The sequence below is a fragment of the Lontra canadensis genome, unplaced genomic scaffold, assembly GCF_010015895.1.
Source record: "Lontra canadensis isolate GAN:19392208 unplaced genomic scaffold, GSC_riverotter_1.0 scaffold28, whole genome shotgun sequence".
Taxonomy (NCBI): Eukaryota; Metazoa; Chordata; class Mammalia; order Carnivora; family Mustelidae; genus Lontra; species Lontra canadensis.
Window position 1 is genome coordinate 10,681,617 of NW_022631022.1, and position 19,894 is coordinate 10,701,510.

Consider the following 19,894-nt stretch of genomic DNA (forward strand, 5'->3'; position numbering starts at 1 on the left):
AAGGGGACTGTAAAGCAAGGGTTTGCTCCTTTGAAACATACTGGGCTATGAAAGTTCTAGACTTTGCATACATACATACACACGTACTTGCTCTCCCTCACTGGAATTCTTAAGGATCTAAAGAGAGACCATTTCTGTAAAAACACAGGTCACTAACGGACATCTACAGTGGTGCAATGTTAACAGCTACTGAAAATACCACCTGCTTTGGAGTGCCTGGGTGGCGCAGTGGCTTAACTGTCTGCCTTCAGCTCAGGTCATGATCTCAGGGTCCTGGGATCAAGCCCCACATCAGGCTCTTTGCTCATCAGGGAGCCTGCTTCTCCTTCTGCCTCTGCCTGCTGCTCCCCACCCCCCAGCTTGTGTTCTGTGAAATAAACAAAATCTTAAAAAAGACAATATCATCTGCCTCAAATTACTTTGTTGCTTTGCACAAGACTTCACCATCCCACAGACTCAATCAGCAGAGCTCAAGTCGGGCTCACTAAAATTCAAGTATGCAGTGAGACCCTGATTTAGCTGATAAATCTGTAATAGCTGGTGTGAGTTCTCTTGCTGCTCTGTGTGTTGTGTGTGTCCAAGAATACACTACATACAGGTTTGCATAGGAATGGATACATACATTCACGAAATTCTTTGAAAATGATGGGGGTTAATTTCACCATTATGTACACCAATTTGAATTTTAATGTTCAACAATTTTATAAACATTCTAGTCCATATTTATCAACTCCTCAGTATGAAATGTGTACCCACAAACTAAGAACATTTCCTCTCCCATATTTTTAACAATTTTTAATATATAAACAAAAGCCCACAGCTAAATTATTTGAGTTGTTACTATAATTTTAGATAACATTCTTTTTTTTTTTTTAAGATTTTATTTATTTGACAGGCAGAGATTACAAGTAGGCAGAGAGGCAAGCAGAGAGAGAGAGGAGGAAGCAGGCTCCCTGCAGAGCAGAGAGCCTGATATCCCAGGACCCTGGGATCATGACCCGAGCCGAAGGCAGAGGCTTTAACCCATTGAGCCACCCAGGCACCTTTAGATAACATTCTCAAAGAAACTTGTTTTGGGCTGAACTGTGTCCTACAAAAAAGAGATATGTTGGAGTCCTAACCTCTGTTACCTCCAAATTTGACCTTATTTGGAGAGAGGGCAAATTAGAATGAGGTCATTTGAGAGAGCCCTAATCCAGTATAATGGGTACTCTCATAAAAAGGAGAAAATTTGGATACACACACACATATTGGGAGAACATCATGCAAAGACTAGGGTGAGGCAGCCATACACCAAAGACTGCCAGAGCCACCAGCAGCTGGAAGAAGCAAGGAAGAATTCTTTTAGAGCCTTCAGAGAGAGCATGGCCTTGCTGACTGACACTTTGACCCCAGACTTCTAACCTCCAAAACTGCAAGCCAATACATTTCTGTTGGTTAAGCCATGCAGTTCATGGTACTCTGCAATGGCAGCCCTAAGAAACTTAAAACAAAACAAACATATAGATTTAAATATCTATATCTATATATATCTCAAAAGTCATTCTTGAAGCATCTGCTATGTGCAAGGCAGGGAGCTGGGCTCTGGGAGACAAAATAAAAAGACATCACCCATTGCAAATGGCTCTGAGTAAAATACCTACGAATAACAAATGCAAGAAAACATACTTTCTCACTGGTCATTGGGCAATGGGCATGAGAGATGCCTCTGGAGGCTCACACAGAGAGCATAGGGTCGGAACATTTCCTAAATGCCATTACCTACATTCCATTCCAAACTGTCATGCAGCCTAAACCTTTCTGGGTATGTCTGTTCCTATAAAGGATCCAGATACATATTTTTAAATACCAAAATAATGGTAATGCACTGATGAGATACCTGTATTTTTAAAATACCCCACGTAGAGGACTTGGCAAACTGTCCCGGCCACCAGCAGGACAGGTCAGGAGGGCAGAGCTGACGGGTAGGGTGAGCATCTCCCCAGAGAGGCTGGCTCCCAGCCAGGAAAGAAGGAGCTCTGGGAGGTAAGGTCTGCAGAGCGAGGAAGCAAGGACTGAGGACATGGGCAGAGGGATGCTCAGATTTACAGAGAAGGACATAAGGACATCAAACAAAGACACCATGGACACAGCCCAAGAGGAAGATGCGGGACAGGCAGTTTCCAGAAGGGGAGTAACTTCCAGAGGGCCTAAGGGAGAAGAGCAAAGAAGTGTCACTGTGCTTGGCATTCGAAAGGCTGAGACTGGTCCTCTTTAAGCAATATCACATGCCACTTTGGTGGGTCTTTTCATACAGGAAGCTCCTTACTCTTCGCACCCAGGCATTACTATGCTTCCTTTAAAGAGAAGGAAACTGAGTAGCAGAGAAACTGTTTCAGAGCTCATCTGGGGCCTGCAAAAGGCAGTCATGGGACAGTGGGTACCTTCTAGAAGAGGACTAAAAGTAGCAGGAAGGAACAGGAAGCCACCCCGGACACACCCCTGGAACTGGGACTCCAGAAAAAGACGTCTCTGAGGTGACTGCCTCCAGGATTCTCCAAACACTCTGTCATGAAGCTGGGCAAAATCCGCCAGGCGCTACAGCCCTCCCTGGTAAGGGCTTCCTCTGTAGTGATTTTGGCCCAACGGGCAGGGGCATGTGTGTGTGACCAGCTGTCCCCATGGAATCCCAGGGGCTTGAAACACAGTAAACATCACCCACAATGGCGTCAGAGAATAAGGCCCCAGCCTGCCCTCCTTCAGCTGCAGCTCAAACAGGATCCTAGATAATGTCCTACAGGTTCTGCCTCATCGGACGTCAGTCAGGCCTTTCCCGTCTCCCCACTTCCCCATCCATGCCAACTTCGAATCCCAGCCTTTGCACGCCCCTGGCCCCTCCCAGAAACCCAAGTTGTCCCACAGGGGGGCCGTCTGGAGTTCTTGGCGCCCTGCAGTTTTGTGGGCCACCACATCCCAGGGAGGGACAAGCATGGTGGAGGTGAATCCCGTGTCACTTTCAGGGCCTCCTTGCCCGTGCCTGACCCCTGACCCCAGTGACTCAAACACTGCCTAGGACATGGTGGCAAAGTCACTCAGGACAGCCTCACAGCCACCACCAGTACCTTCTGGTGCAACCGCCACCCAAGGACTTCAGTCCTGGGGAAACAGCCAGCCCCACCCTCGTCCTCCACTCTACCCCGATTCTTTCACAGTGAGTCACCGACGCATCACAGAAGGGCGCGTGGCTGCACCCCAGGTCCACCCAGCAGGGGTAGAGGCCTCCTGGTGCAAGCTCTGCCCCGACAGCTCCTCCCTGCTGCTCCTCTCAGCCCCGAGGGGGGGAAATGTTATGCGGGGGCGGGGGGGGGGGCTCTGGCTTTTTTTCTGGTTTACATAGGAAGGCTTGTGATAATATTCGGATTAAAAAAATAAAAGAGGGTCCTATCACTTTGAAAAGGTAGAAAAGCACGGTTTCAGACTAAATGGGCAAATCAAAGTATAGGACTTGGCTACCAACTCCCGCTTGGTGTGGAACACATGCCTGCTTTCCTCGGGAACATCGGGTTCCTCTCAGCGGCACCTCACAGCGGCAGAGACCATTCACAGACATCTGCCCGGGTCTGACTCCGACACACCAGACTCCCCACTTCCCCTGTCAGGCTGGTGGGGCTAGCCATTATGGCCTTGTCCTTCACACCCTCCAGCCTGGGACGCTTCCTCAACAAGTGCCCCTTCTCATTCCTCATGTGTTAAGCAGTCCATGAGGCCCTGCACACAGCTCAGGTCCAGTTCCCTAAAAGGGACAGAAAAGGTGGCAGAGAGGGCAGAAGGGACAACCCCCCCCCCCCCCCCCCCCAGCGGCAGAGCACCCCCCGCATCTAGTCAACAACAAGTGTCTGGCTGGGTGATTCTGGGGATGAGCTTTTACCCCCAAACTTTTTCTTTGGAGAATATTCAAAGCTACACACAGGCTGAGAAAATAGTTCAAAGTACCATTATCACAAGTAAGAAAAGTTAACAGTTATTCAATAATATTGAATACGTGGTTCAGATTCAAAACCGTGTAATTATGCCAATATGACTTCAACTGATTTTTTTTTTTGATCCCGGATCTAACCAAGGTTCACTCATTATATTTGACATTAACTCTCTTTAGTCTCCTTTTGGCCAGCTGTTTTTGCAGAATGTCCTACATGTGGGGTTTCTTTGTTTCCTTATTTTTCGATGTAGCTGAACAAGTCTGGCATGAGTATCTCATAGGGGATACTGTCCACTCCTTGACTGCGTCACCATGGAAGCCCACTGATCAGGCTGCCTCCTTCCTGGGAAAGCTAGATGGGAGCTTTGGCTGAAATGCTGGCTACCAGATGGCACCATTTTGCCTATGGAGCCAGGAGGTAACCTATGAGGGGATATTCTGGGAGCATGTGAAAATACTGTCCCACAGCCACCCCCACCAGCTAGCCTTGGCATCCACTAGTGAACTGACCCGTGGGTTACTAAAGAGAGATTCTCGAAATTTATCAGCCAAAGTTCTATGAAACAGCTTGCCCTTTTTAAATCTCTGATGATTATTATACACTCATGAATCTTTTTTTAAATTATGCAATGTGTCCAAACATATTCCTGTCATTACTTTTTAATATTCACATTATTCCAATTTTGCCAGTGCAGTGCGACCCCCTTCAAACTGGCTTCTGGGTCCTTTGCTATGACCCCCGCTGTGTGAGTGTCCACCTTGTTCTCCGGCACGGGATGTCACAGGCTAGCTCTGGACTCGCCTTGCTCCCACCTGGAGCCATTTTTTGGGACTCATTCTTTCTCTTTAAGCAGGTAAGTTATGTCATTTTCTCACAGCCTGGTTCTAGTCCTAACCTCATTCTCCCTGCCTGCTTCCTCCTTCCCCTGTCACTCATCATTTGAATTACTACAAAGAGCTCTGTCCTTAGTAGAAAATGTGAAGAAGAAGGGCACAAGAGAAGGAGAGGAGAGACAAAGACCAACAGTAAATTTAAGGATTTTATCAACCATGTACCACTCAAAGGGGAGCTTCCTTTTTTACAGGGGGCTGCACTCGTGGTCACCTCCATAGGAAGGCTTGTCACTGTCTCATGATTCTACTTATAAAACTTCTATGACCGTATATCATTTTATTGTTTTATGCTTACACAAAATATATATACAGGAAAAATTACCACCTACCCCCCAATGCACTTCTCCCCTTCACTTGCTTTGTCTCCAACAGCACTCATTACCCTCCAAATTCTATAAAATATGATTTTTTAGGGGCACTTAGGTGGCTCAGTTAAGCATCTGCCTTCAGCTCTAGTCACGCTCCCACAGTCTTGGGATCAAGCCCCATATTAGGCTCCTTGCTTAGCAGGGAGCAAGAAGCTTTGCCCTCTGCCTCTGCCCTTCCCCCGCTTGTGCTTTCTCTCACTCTGTCAAATAAATAAAATTTTTTCTAAAAAATAAATTAAAATATGATTATTTAATTCTCCTTCTCCCCCTGACTAGGAGGTAAGTTCCGTGAGTTGACAGGCACTTCTTGCTCACTGCTCTGTTCGCTACTGTACCTACGGTGTAGCAACAGCACACTCCGCTCATACACATAGTGCCTGGAATCCATGAGGTGTCCCGTAACCATCTGCAAATGAGAAAAATGGCCTGCCTGGGACAAGAGGCCTAGAGACGAGGGGCACCTGGGTGGCTCAGTGGGTTAAAGCCTCTGCCTTCAGCTCAGGTCATGCTCCCAGGGTCCTGGGATTGAGTCCCGCATCGGGCTCTCTGCCTGGCAGGGAGCCTGCTTCCTCCTCTCTCTCTGCCTGCCTCTCTGCCTACTTGTGATCTCTGTCAAATGAATAAATAAAATCTTAAAAAAAAAAAAAAAAAAAAAGAGGCCTAGAGGCAAGCGGCACCTCCTACAAAGCCTTTGGGCCTCTGCTTCGGTGTCACCCCTGGCAGTCAGCTGTTCCATTCCCCGTGTTCCCAGAGCCCTCCTTGCCCTTCCGGATCCAAACACTTGAACTAGCAAGTCTACATTGCTCATTGGTCTGTCTCACCTGAAGAACTTCGAGCTCCTCTAAGACAAGGACAAGGTCAGACTTATCTTCACAACCCAGTGCTTAGCACAAAAATCTCTGCTGACCTCCTCTGCCCTCCAGCCAAGTGCCCTTGCCCCGTGCCCAGGCTGCCTGCCGGGCCCAGCCTCTCCCAGAGGCCTTCGCTGTGAGCCGGGCTTCCGCCTCCAGCTGCTGAGAAAGGCTCGGCTGCGGGCAGCTTACAAAGGGCCCTTTGACTCCACAGGACTGGGCTTTTTCAGGAGAAACCCGTTCCCTGCCATGGCACCCGTCACTAAGCCCAGTGTCCCGACAGCTTCGAGGCCTCCCAGAGCCAGTGTTCACCAAGAAACAAGAGCAGGGGCAGGAGGCTGGCAGGGCCAGTCAGGCAGGGCGGTCTGACGTCTGGGAAGATGGAAGATGGGGTGGCAAGGTCGAGAGGGCCTTTTCATCAGCAGAGTCGCTGACATTCAGACTCTGTGAATAGCCTGGATGGAGGGAGGGCGGGGGCCAGGGTTAAAATAAAAGGAGTGCAAAGATGAGAACTTGTCAGAGCTTTGCCTCAGAGACAGCTTACTTGTTCTTTTCTTTCAGTCTTCCTTTCACCTGGCTCTGAGGCTGGACTCTCGGGGGGGATGGTCAGCCGCAGTCTGCAGACATTTGCCTAAGAGAGACGCAGAGGAGAAGCCAGTTATGAACCCGCCTTTGAGGCAGAAATTGCTGAGTGACCTGGTGCTTCCCAGAGCCTGTTCCCCTTGCTGAGCAAGGAGGTGATGTCACCAACCCCACAGGGGAACCTGAGTCTAAGACCAGCCTTTGCCTGGCCCATATGGGGCACTCACCACCCTGATCCTCAAAACAAGGACATTACCAAGTAATTTCATTGCATTCAAACATTTTTTTAAAGATTTTATTTATTTATTTGACAGGTGGAGACATAGCGAGAGAGAGGACACAAGCAGGTGGAGTGGAGAGGGAGAAGCAGGCTTCCCGCTGAGCAGGGAGCCCCATGCAGTACTCAATCCCAGGACTTTGGGATCATGACCTGAGCTGAAGGCAGACGCCTAATGGCTGAGCCATCAAGGTTCCCCTCAAACATTTTTTTTTTTTTGAAAGGCTCAGGTTCCGTAACAACACGTACAGAATGGTCATAGTTCACATGCAAAGGTCAAAATATGCACCGGGTGTCTGGGCTGTAAAGGTGCTTTCTCCGGGGCTCCTGTCAGATCTTTCTCCAACAGACATAAATACACCTAAGCACAAAGTTTTTAAAAGTCCGTACCCTCGTGTTCATAGCAGCATTAGGCACGACAGCCCAAAGGTGGAAACAACACCAATGTCCATCAGTGGCTGAACGGATAAATAAACCGTGGTATCTACGTAGAATGGAATGTTATCTGGCCTTAAAAAGGAAGGAAATTCTCACACACTGTAACATGGATGAACCTTAAGGACGTTATGGTTCATGAAAGAAGCCAATCATACAAAGACCAATATCGTAGGGCTCCATGTATCTGAGCTACCTCAAATTGTCAAATGCACGGGGACAGAGAGCAGGATGGTAATTGCTACGGGTTGGGAACACAGAGGAATGGAGAGTTATTATTCAACGCATATGGAGTTTCAGTCTGAGAAGATACAAACGTTCTGCAGATGAATGGTGGCGATGTCTGCCCAACAAGACTGTACTTAATGCCGCATATGTCTACCTCACCCTAATGTCACAGCCCGGTCCTGCTCTGACTTCCCAGGGAGAAGGGATCGGGCCACTGGAAAAGCCCAAAAAGGGTCCCAGCAGCATGCAGAGTACCCAGCCCACAACCATGTGGGCCTGGCTCACGGGAGTGCTGCTTGTCCCTGTTATAGACCGCATTGTGTCCCCCCAAAATTCCTGTGTTGGAGCCTTACCTCCAGTAACTCAGAATGTGACCCTACTCAGAAACAGGCTCTTTACAGAGGTTATCCAGTTGAAATGAAGTCATTAGGGGTGGCCTAATTCAAAATGACTAATATCCTTATAAAAAGGGGAATCTGAAGAAAGACACACATGTAGGAAGACCACCACCACGGGAACATGCTAGAGAGAGAAGCCTGGAACGGCTCCCTCCCATACAGCCCTCAAAGGAGCCAACCCTGTCAACACCTTGATTTTCGACTTCCAGCTCCAAAACTATGGGATAATAGATGTCTGTTGTTTGAGCCCTGTGGTTGGCAGTACTTCTTACAGCAGCACTCGCAGATAAATATAGCCCCAACCGTGTTTGCAGGGTCTCGGGTCTGCATGGGTCCAGAGGGCGGCCTCTGAGCAGAACTACCCTGCAGCCTAGACACCTAGAATGGGATGGGACTGTAAGGATCTTTGCCAGCCTAGAAAGGAACCCCCACATGCACCCATGTACCTGGCAGGTGAATGCTGAGACTAAGGATAGCATCTTCCATCTACAGGTAAGAGCGCCCACGTGGGACACGTGTTAGCACTTCCATATACACTGTCACCTCCCTTCAAGACATCCCATTTTGCTCCCCGGTGTCGCCAACTTCCTGATGATGAACTGCATCTTCCCACAGAACTCCTATCTAAGGGACCCGGGGTTGCCCTCAGAGATGGCAACAGAATTCCCTTTCCTTTACACTGGCCTCCTTCCCTCTGAACCTCTTCTCCTCCGGATTTAAAAAACCCAGCTCCTTCAACTAAATGACTTGGTTTCATAATTATTCTCCATCCTCACTCTCTGCTGGGCAAGCTGCATCCCCCAGGGACCCCAAAGCGCTCACCGCCCCTGATGTGGCCAACTTTGCACTGAACCCTTCGAAACTCACTGCTAGTCTTGTTGGCCAGGGACAACCCACCCATTCCAGCCAGGAGGCAGTTCTCTTCACTGACAGCCAAGAGCACAGACGGGGAATCAGGTTTCCTCCAGGGGAAGGCAAACCCCTGACTTGGAGCCACCTGGACTGGTCGAAATGAGCTGGCATTTGCACAAACACCAAAGTGGGACTCACAGCAGGTAGGCAACCCAAGTCTGTGACGGTCAATAATCTTCTGTGATAGGCTGATCTAATCCGCAGCACTGTTTTGCAGAGAAAAGGAAGTGCTCTCCTCCTGCACCCCACTCCAGACGCACATGTGTGTACACATACACAAGGGTAAATACACGCACACGCTTGCACAAGTGCCCACACCTACAGGTATCAATGCCTCCTGGCTGGGCTGGCTATCTATGGGCAAGCTCTTCAATCTCTTTGAATCTCAAGTGAAAATGCAGATAAAGGGTAAATTGCTACATAGGAAGCCTCTATTGGTATGAGATATTTGTATTATTATCTAGATGCAACCATCATCCTGTAAGTTCCAAAAAGAAACAGTCCCATTTGGCTTTACGGTTATGCCTTTCATGAAACAACGATTTGGTCATGGATCTACTGTAAGTGATACCTTTTTGGAGGGTGACTGGTCCCTAATGTAACTTTCAGAATAAAGACTGAAGAGGGCACAAAGCCCAGAAGGGACTCCACTGGTCCAATCACCCAAAAGTGTACTGTTTCCCTCCCCTGTGTGAGACAATTCTTGATCTGTCCACCCAGAACCCTGCTATACCTCAGCATACTTCCCGCAGCACTCAACACTAAGTCAGGTGTACCCTGGGGGATGACAAAGCCCTACAAGAAATAGAATGTATTTCCCTTAAGCCATCAGTTTTCCCTGGTGAGAGATAATGAACGAACCTAAAAGGAACCTGTAAAATCACACATTTGACTTCAAAGCTATCTGGCAATGGTAGTGGGTTCTTGAGGTCAGAGCCAGCCCCTGTGTTCAATGTTTACTCTTGTCCTTAGAGGTGCTGTAAGGCACGGGCTACACGTGGGGCCAGCACTCTCTCATCAGTACTGACCCGCTGACGGACGGACTGCACAGACACAGTGGAAACCCAGCATGGAAGAAAATCAAACGCCTTCCTAAGATGGTCAAATGTGTTGTCATGTGGAAAAAAAAAAAAAGGAAATTACAGGGAAAAATGTGAATAATCATCCCATTTTTGTTTTTTAAATACACTCTGATAATTTGCATAGATTTATGGGAAAAAAAAACTTGAAGGAAACACAACCAATGGATGGTGGTGACGGTTGTCCATGTAAAGTGGGATTCCCACATTGAGTCCAACTCTTCCAAGTAGGTGTAAATTTTTTAATTAAAAATAATAGCAGTGATAGCAATAATAAAGATTGAGAGACACTGTATCTAGAAAAGAGAGAGACAGATCAAGCTTTCCTAGATCCACAGGAGTGCCTCATGAGCATCAAAGAGAACCACCCAGAGGTCTAGAAAATATCCTGAATTCCTCAACAGAAGCACTAAGTAACCTTTGAAGGAACCCACTAGGTTGACCTGGTGTAGTTTACCTCCCTTTATTCATTCATTTTCAGGCAATCTCCCCATGGGAAAATTTCCCCCTGAGTAAGATCAACGTAGGGTTGCTTATCTCCCTTAGCATTTTATGATGCTGATCTTTATGGTTTCCTTAAACTCTGATATATGATCCCCAGAGCAGCCGAGGCTGGGCAGTACCTGAGAAGGGCAGGGTCCTTTATTCCCAGGACTCCCACAGTAGCTGGCTCAGCCCTATGTTCTGAACAATGAGAAGAACTAAATCTTTCTTACCCTGAACACCACAGCTACTGGATTAGTTGTCCCTACAAGCAATGGTCTGTTGCAGTGAATCAAAAGCAGGAAGGTGGACTCAGTATATTTCATCATTAGGTTATGGAACACCCACTTCTTATAAAATACTATTAAGGGCAATGAGAGTACCAAGATGAAAAAGAAACAGCCATGTTCCCAAGAGCTCAGCATCCAAAAACACACCCAAACAAGACACATAGGAACACTTAACATTACCAGTAAAGGTCCTGAGAGGCAGGGGAACCTGGTGGTTAAGGCTTGGTGGAATTGCACTTCCTTACAAAGGAGTAGGAATATAAAAGGAACAACGGTCTTAATCGGAGGTGGGAGTATATCAAAAGCTCCTAGAGAGGACATCTGAGCTGGGTATAGAAAGACAGGAAGGACTTTGCGGTTCATTGAGGTTTGGAGAATCCATCATCACAAAAGCAAACAACTATGAGGCAAGGCATTTGCTCCAGGCCAAAGGCACAGATGTGAGAATGTTCTGAGAACATTAAGCAGGTCTACAACCTACACTAGAGTGGGGAAGGAAAACAGACAGGTAAGGGCCAAACTCTAACAAGCTACAAAGAAAGGCCTGATGGAGAAGCAAGGTCTCTAGTAGAAGACAATCAGGAGTCATTCACCTCTTTGCAGGAAGGGACTAACACTCAAATCTGAGTTAAGTGATCCAACAGCAGTTACTGGGTGCCTCCTATTACAGTCCATGCATTGCAACATGGATGGAAGGGGGGCTGGGAAATAGGGGAAGAAATCACGCAAGCTTTATGCTTAATTGCTTTTGTCACCCTTTGGGCTTAGTATAGTATCAACACATAATAGGCACTTACTCAGTAAATTACATGTCAGTAGGTGTTTCTTTTTTAGGTTGAAGTAAAACGCAGTAAGGCAAATATATCTGAAACTCCCCAGAGCGCCTTCTACTTTCTTCAAACCAACCCCCCTGGGAGGGACATCAAGGGAGGCACGGATACTATTCAAGCCTCCTCCACAAGAATCACACAACCAAGCCCTTGTCTGCAACTCAGGGCACCCGGGAGCTAGGCAGGTCCTCTGGGGCCCTGTTTCTGCCCACCCTCACTGTGGAGGCAGAAGGCTGGTCTCCATTGACAGGAGAAACTGGGGAGCCACATACCATCATGCTCATGGCTTCACCACATGGGCTCACCCAAGAGAAAAGTATCATCAAATAAAAAGGGGTGGAGAAGATGACCCAGGGAGGGGGCAGGGATGCTCATGAGTTGCCAGAGATGTATTTCCCTAAGGAAATTAGCCACATGCATTTCCATTTCTCTAAGGCCTGGTCCACTCGGTGACGGTGGCTTCCTGCCCAGTTCCACCTAACAACAGGAGGTGCGGTTCCTGTGTTGTGGCTTGGAACACAGGCACCACACTCTGCTCGGCCCAACTATAAGGCCTCTGGACTATGTGGGTCAGACTGTGTGGAGCAAGTTACACCCCTTGGAGTTGACCTCTTAGCTCCGCTGTAGTCCTGAACACGCAGGCCTGGTCCACTCCATCAGAGTGGGGCAGATCTTATCTGTAAAGGGCCAGATAGGAAATATTTAGGTTTTGCAGGCCACTGGAAAAGCCATTCTTATCTCAGAGGCATACAAAACAAGCCAAGAGGGCCAAATATGGCCCAGGCGGCATGAGCTGATCTACAGCTTTGGACTCTTTGTAGGTGGTATAAGGGGTTCTTGAGCCCTTCTTTCCTGTGTTGGGATGGACTCTGGACAAAACTCATAAATATAAGGACAGTGATCTCTCCTGTCTGTCCTCACTGGCTCACTTCTGTACAGGCACACAATGTGCCCAGGAATGCCAACATGCAGAGAGAAATCGCAGGTCAGTGAATGCGCAGAAATACCAGTGTGACCTGGTGTGTTAGGAAACCCCCTCCCCACTCTGCTCCCACCTCCGCCTTGACCTTCCACAAAGGCAATGCGACCTTCCAGAGCACTGTCCCAGGAATGTCTGTATTTCCAAGAAAGCTCTAAGAAGACAGCAATGATTCAAGAAGTAGTTCCAATTCTTGGCTGCACATCAGAATCACCTGGGGAGCTTCCTGAAAAACCCGGGTATTACTCTCTACTTTCAGAGGTTCCTGTTTAAACTGTCTGGGGTGGGGCCTGGGCACAGATATTTTAAGCTTCTCAGTGATTCTATGTATAACCAGGGTTGGGAACCACGGACTTAACCAAAGGAATGAGACGTCAACTTGTGCAACAGGATGGAGCAACTATTTGGAGACCTTCCCAGAACTGTCAAACTCTTCAGCTGGACCAGCACTCCCGACTGTCTGTCACCTGCTTCCTGCCCAGGTGGGCCAGAGGTGACAGGCTGGCTTTATCCCAAGTTTCTCTTCCTTGTTTCTTGTTTGCTGATTCAGCATGAGTTATGGCCCCTGTAGGACCCCAGTGACTCCCTTCTCTTTTTAAGCACCAATTACACCAGGCTTGGGGAGGGAGGGTCCCTAACCCCTCTCCTCAGTAGTAAATCACAGATGATGTAAACAATAACCGGGTGTACAGGCCTCAAGGGAAAAACGGAAAAGGCGAATTCAGACAGGCTCCCTGGAGGAGGGGACCCCTCCTCAAAGAAGCATGAAAGAGGCGAGGAACAGCATGGGAAGCTTGGGGGATGGCAAGCAATGTGGATTATCTGGGAAACGTGTGGGAGGGGGGACACGGAAGGCAAAGGCCAGATCAGAAAGGCCTGGATGCTTGAGTATGGAATTTGGACTTGTTGCTGGTAGGACCAAGGAGGGCTCCTGAAGTGGGGTCATCAGCTGACTGGGAGTTGCATTTTAGAAAGGGCACTCTGGCCTTAAAGTACAAATAAGAGTCAGCAATAGGACTGAAATTTAGGAAATAATCACTCAGCGACAGCAAGACAGAGGGAAATAGCCCTGTGTCCCTCTTCTGTGTGCTGGAGAACATCAGAACTGTTTCTGCTGGGGTAGCCGGCCACCGGAAGCTCGAAGACCATGACACAGGTAATGGCCAAAAGTATTTCAGATGGAAGCTTTTTAAATGATCTCTGGTTCATTAGTCCTGGATCCACAACTCCTTGAGCACAACTAGACCATTTTTGAGATGGCTGACCTGAAAGGCTTTTCCAAGTGATCAGAAGCTCGGGCATCTGGGGTTCTTGCTCAGGTATGGATGCTCAGGACAGGTGATCTGTGACACAGACCACGTATGCAGCCCTCTCACAGGACACTGAAGACATGGAAGGGTCCAGAATCCCACTCCATACCCTCTGCAGAAGCACCACGGGTTCACCATCTTGAGGAAATCAAGTGTCCTAAGAGCCCCCCAAGACTCAACGTCTGTTCATCCTTCCTCTGACAAAACAAGTTGGGTGAACCAAAGCACAGAGGTTGGGACACTTTTTTCTGAACCTACAACTGTCACACTTAAGTGAAAGAGGCTTTTTGGCTAAGTCCTGAGGATGCCACAGTTCCAAAACTTTGCAACTTGGCCTGTCAAGGGCTGGGTCCAGGGGGCCCTGCTGAGGAGCCTGCCTGTTTTCTGGGGGCAGTGGACCCCCTGCCCACCCATTCCTGGTGGGTGCCGCCACTAGCTTCCTTCCACCAGACACTGAGGCCCCAGAGTGCCACGTCCCTTCCTCGGAGCCCACAGATACAGAGGTTACACACACAGATGTTTCTGTGAAAAGGAAGTAAATACCTGTGTGACCCATTCACTGGCCAGCTGAAGAAAATTCTTTATTCTGAGCCAATCAGATAGAAATGTGTCCTAGGAGAGTGTGTGTTAGCTAAGGAGGGAGAACCAGCAGGCCAGCTGGGTTTGGACAGAAGACACCTTTGCCAAACAGAAAGATCAGCAAGGCAGTCCTATCTTGTGGCCTTTCTTGGGTTTGCTTCTGTTTTGTTTTTCTTTTTATGAACCACTGGGGGGTCACGACCCATCACACCGGCCAACAATCTCTCATTATCAAGATGGCCTGGTGCTGGAGGAAACCCTTGACAGATCTCGGTCTCTCACCGCCCCAGCTGAACAGCTTCACCAAAAGCATTTGGCTGCACGAAGCAACACGTGCCTTCCCTGCTCAACACATACAACCTGGCCACACAGCGGACCTTTCATTTCAAAGGCTCATTCAGTGGGATTAAGGTTCGTTTGCAAAACTCCCTTCAAAATCGAGAAGCGATATCAGTGTTTTTGTAAACGTCTTCCCAGCACTCTCGAAGGGCATCATGCTGTCTGTGGTTATTCTCCAGCCAATCTATCTTCCTGCCGTTGCCAGAGATAAAACTATTTTTAGTGCACAACTGGTTTGAAGGTAGATTTTTTTTTTTTCACAACCCTTGCTGGTTGGCTTCCATAAATGCCTCTTTGCTTATCAGCTGACAGAAATTACTTTCCCACCAGTTTTTTTTTTTTTTCTTTGAGAGATGATTTCAGATAAGAAGGAAATACAAGTTGTCTGTGGCAGCGATGGGACAGGGGATAACCTGTGATAGTCTGGTCCGGCTACACCACCCTGGCTGGCTGACTCAGAAAACTCCCGGCTCAGTGTCAGCTGTCACCACCATCTCTAGCTGGCTTGACTATCTGGACCAACACAGCCTGGCTCTCCCACAGTCCCTAATTTGGTAAGCTCTTTGGATAAAAACAGAACTGCTATGATGGTGGCTAGCATGTTCTTGTTCAAGACCATCACTTGTCCAATATCCAAGAGGAAAGGTAGGATGACACAGAGTTTACTGACAAACTACTTTCGACGTCAGGAACAATTTTCATGATTACTTGGTCTACAATTTTATTTTCAAGATATCCCATTCTTCTTTCACCAAAAACATAAGTGTTTGCAAATTCAATATGCCATTATGATACAATGTATGCCAAGACTTACATTAAAATGAGTAACATTTCCTCCTTTCAGTATCCCAATACCAGTCATCCCACGAACTCCTATTCACCTTGTAAGACCAAACTCAAATGGCTCCTGAAGAGAGAGGTCTTCCTCAGTTGCTTTGGGAAGAACCCTTCCTTTTATCTTCACCCAACTCTGTTAACACTGTACCCCAGTATAACAACCATCACTTTGTACGATGGTAGTCTGTGATAAGGACTGCCTCCACGGGTAGAGTGGATCCCAATGCCTAGCCCTGTATCCTCCAGGATATCTATAAATGTTTAAAAAAAAAAAATCAATCAACAGATCACATCTTCCCACCATGCCCCCCCCACACACACATATTGCCAGGACCTGTGGTATTTGTAGATCACGAGCAGAGGTAATCTTAAAGGGAATCCTAGAACCTTTAGATATCTTCTTTCCTGAACAAGTGTGCCAGTACTTGTGTGCTCATAACAGCCCCACATGGTCTGACTTAGGTCCCTGACCCCTCTAGCCCAAAGTATTTTGGTTGTCTTAATCAAAAGGCAAAGCTTTCTCAACAGTCTGTCCACTGTGCCACTTACAACTAAAGAAATACTTGAGAGTAAACATTTGAGAAAAACAATCTTCACAAAGGTTATCTAGTGTGCTAGTCCCATCTACAGTGCGCCCCCACCCCCACCCCCAATCTAGCCACCCATTTCTGGAAGGGCCCTTGACACTTTCATGCAGTCTGGTCCCACATATGTCTCTGTCCAGGCTCAGGGCTGGCTTTTTAATGACTTCATTCTTTCTCAATCTCAACTGTGTTCCAACTGAGCAGGATTTCCATAGAAAAAAGGCCAATGCCTGTCTTGGAGTAAGGCTGGGACTGTGGTTGGAAACCCACTTGGACCTGATGGGGATGTTGCTTTACAAAGCTAATAACCAGAGGAACAGAGTTCTGTCAGTCCTACATGTCTGCACACACAGACACACACACAGACAACACCCCTCAGAATCCATCACTTGGTCCACACCCAAGAGTAACACAATGACCTTCTTCTAGAGATAAACAAAGCACAGAAGGTAACCGCTAGTCCCTCGTCTGAAGTATGGAAACGCATATAGGCACGTGTGCAAGACTAGAAGTTGGGGGTGCCAAAGGGGGTCCTGACTTGGACTTAAGCATCTGTTTAGCTAAAACTTGGGGAATATAAGAGAAGTCTCAACCACAGAAAAGAGGCACCAAGTGATAAATATCATGAGTACTATGAGAAAGGGATGAACTAAGCAGCCACAAGGCCAGCCCCTGGCAGGGCGCTTTGAGGCCTGATCTTGGAAGAGATACAGAACCAGACAGGTGCAACCTGCATGAGCCTAGCATCATTTCACAGAGCATCTGGAGAGGTAAGAAAAAATGCAACCAAGGTGTGGGAGAAACAGAGCGCTTCTAAAGTGCAACCCTCCTGGAGACGGGGCCCAGGGCTCCCTGGGCTATCTCGGCTGCCCCTGTGCTGGTATTCAAATCAGAACGAAGGAAGAAAGCGGTTTGCAGAAACCCAACTCCCGTACCACTGGGCTCCGCTGCTGATCTCGCTGTTGTAAGGTGAAGCCCACACCTTAGCTAAGCTCACTCCAGAATCGGTGTTATTCTATCACCAGTGGGGACAAGTGACCTTTTGTTCAATCGCCGAAAGGAGGCAAGTTTGGGTGTTAAAGACATTCATTCCCTTTGAGCCTCAAGTAAGGAAATGCAAGAATGTTTCCCCCTTGCTTTTTAAACTCGTGCCACCAATTAACGTGGCCTAAGAGAGGAGACAGGAAGGAAAGGAAATTTCTGGGAATCCAGAAAGTCCCTTAAGCCCCACGAGCCGGTGGCTGGCCGTCCAGAGGATCACAGCCGGAGCTGGGACGGGATGGGAGAGTTGAGTCCAGAGTCGTGGGGGTGCGGGTCAAGGCTGGGGGTGAGGAGCGGGGGTAATAGGGAACTGGCTCCCGCGCGTCCCCAACGCCTGACCCCGCTAGGGTCCTGGCCGGGTTGGGGAAGTGGGACGGCGGCGGCAGTCGCTCCTGGTTACTCACCCTCCTGCTGGGCGCCCCGGGTGCCCTGGCGCCGCCGCCCGAGAGCAAGGTGACGGTGGACGTGGAGCGCAGCATCCCGCAGCAGCGGCCGGCGGCTGGCCCGCAGCGGCTCTGCCCCCGGCCGAATAAGCGCGCGGAGCCCGCCCGGCGCGGGGGCGGTGCAGGCTGGGACCGAGGGGGCGGTGCGGGCTGGTAGCACCTCCGGCGGCGGCGGGGCGGGGCCGGGGGCGGGGCCCCAGCGCGCTCGCCAGACCCGTCCGGCTGCATTTTCTTCCCCCCGGCGCAGACCCGGCCCGAGTGGAGCGCTGTCTTCTGCCCGTGGCGCAGTGCCCGCCCGGGGTCCCTCCCGGGGCAAGCGGGAGCCCTAGATACTCTGGACGCCCAGGCTCTGTCTCTTGCTTGCGGTGTCAAGGTCCCCTGCCTGTTCATCCTCACGGTACTCAGTGGCCCACCGCCAACCCCCCAGGAGCCGCATCTCTGGAACCCTCAGAGATGTCATTCATTATTTACTGTGTCTCTTCCAGCACCAAATCAATCTACTGGCGCTGTCTGTCCTCATGATGTTTGCAATCTGGTCGGGATACCTAGGGGCGACAGGTGTTGGTACTTTGGTAGAAGAGGAGATACCAACAGGAGCATGCAACAGGCTCCTGGGAGCTGTCCCGTGCAGGGAGGTGGTGACGAAGCTAACACCTGAAGGAGCTAACACCTGGCAGGAGCCAGCCAGGCGCAGAATGTTTACACAACTGCTCATATTTATTCAGTGATTACTGTGGTCCCAGCCGGCAAGTACTTTGCATATATAACTCATTTAATCCTTGCAACCACCCTCTGAGGCAAGCACTATTATTTTCCCGTATCCCCATTTTGCAGATGAGGACACTCACCCACCCAGAGATTGAGTAACACAGCAGAAGCCTCACCAGCTGGCAGGGGCAAAGCTAGGCTAGACCGCAGGGTCGGATCCCACGGCTCTGCTGCACCCCTCCCCCAGCAGAGGGAGGCAAGGGTTACAGACCAAAGGAACTGGCATATGCAAAGATGGGCACCAGGCAAGAGAAGGTGTGGTGTATTTTTTAGGTCCTTAAACTATCACAGTGTGAGGGGCCCTGATGGGGGCAAACGGAGAAGCAGCAGAAGGAGGCTGAGCCAGGTCACGAAGAGCCTGGTAGACTCAGCTTAAGGGTTGAACCATTATCCTGAAGATAATGTGTCTTTCAGCAGGGAAAGACAATCTCTCTCTACTCACTCTTCAAAGCCCGGGTCCAACACTGCCTCCCCATCAAGCTCTCCAGGGCCCACTTGCCCTGAACACTCACACTCATGAACCTAGCAGCTCTTTGGCAACTTGTCTTCCATTAGAGTTGTGTGTGTGTGTGTCCCCTTCCCCAGAGGCCAGCTTCCAGAGGGTGAGGGCCAGGCCTTGCCCTTCTCTGAACCCCCAGTGTAGCACTAACATGAAAGATACTCAAAAAACTGAGGCCGCGCAGATTCCCGAATGCTCCTGCGGGACTCCATCATTCCACAGATGAGGAAACTGAGGCCAGAGTTTCTAAGCAACGGTCCCAAAGTCACCTCACCTGCTGTCATCACCACCACCCCTGGGCCTGCGTTCTCCATGCTCTGTATGCATTTTCTCATCCAATTCTCACCATGATCCCAACAGACAGATACTGTCACTGTCCCTATTTTGCAAATGAGGCGCAGGGACATCAGGTTAACTGGTGAATAGACTGGAGCTAAATCTGGAGTGTTCTAACTTCCAGTCTGCTGCCTTTGGACCACCCTCTCATCCCCTACCCTTCACAATAGGTCTCTTTGTATCCTACTTCCACGCAGCCCCATCATCCTCAGAGAGTTTTATAAAACTGAAAGCTGGGTCTGCTTTTCAATAAGTAGTGACGGTGGTCAAAATGTGGCCATTGAAAGCCAATACAGGTTAGAAATATCTGCCTGGTTATCTCAGCAGAAAGGAGCTCTGTTAAGTTTTGTTTTGTTTTGTTATGTTGCCCTAAGGAGAAAGGAAATGGGCTGCCCTTCAGACAGAGTCAGAATAGCCTGGCATCATCAATGTTTATTTCCACGATGGCAACCTCCCAAGTGACCACCCAAGATGGAGTCAGCATTAGAAAGGACATGTGGTCCATGGATTAATCTTCCCTCTACCTACCCAAGTCTTTTTCATACTGTTAATATATTACTTTCCATGCTATATTACAGTTTATTACAAAAGCAG

The 19,894-nt window shown here is 48.9% G+C and overlaps 1 protein-coding gene across 4 annotated transcripts in view; it reads right to left on the reverse strand.

Moving 5' to 3' along the window:
* MYZAP (myocardial zonula adherens protein) overlaps nucleotides 1–17,802 on the reverse strand; it is an 87,732-nt gene extending 69,930 nt beyond the window's left edge. For 2 of the 4 annotated variants that reach the window (XM_032864856.1, XM_032864857.1), the window contains exons 1-2: nucleotides 17,659–17,733; nucleotides 6,616–6,702 (exon numbers count right to left, since the gene is read on the reverse strand). In XM_032864856.1, coding sequence (XP_032720747.1) covers nucleotides 6,616–6,702; nucleotides 17,659–17,733 — 162 coding nt within the window. Of the gene's footprint in view, nucleotides 1–6,615; nucleotides 6,703–17,658 lie in introns of all 4 variants that reach the window. The other 2 variants (XM_032864855.1, XM_032864854.1) reach the window with 2 other exon arrangements.
* Between the last annotated feature and the right edge of the window lie 2,092 nt (nucleotides 17,803–19,894).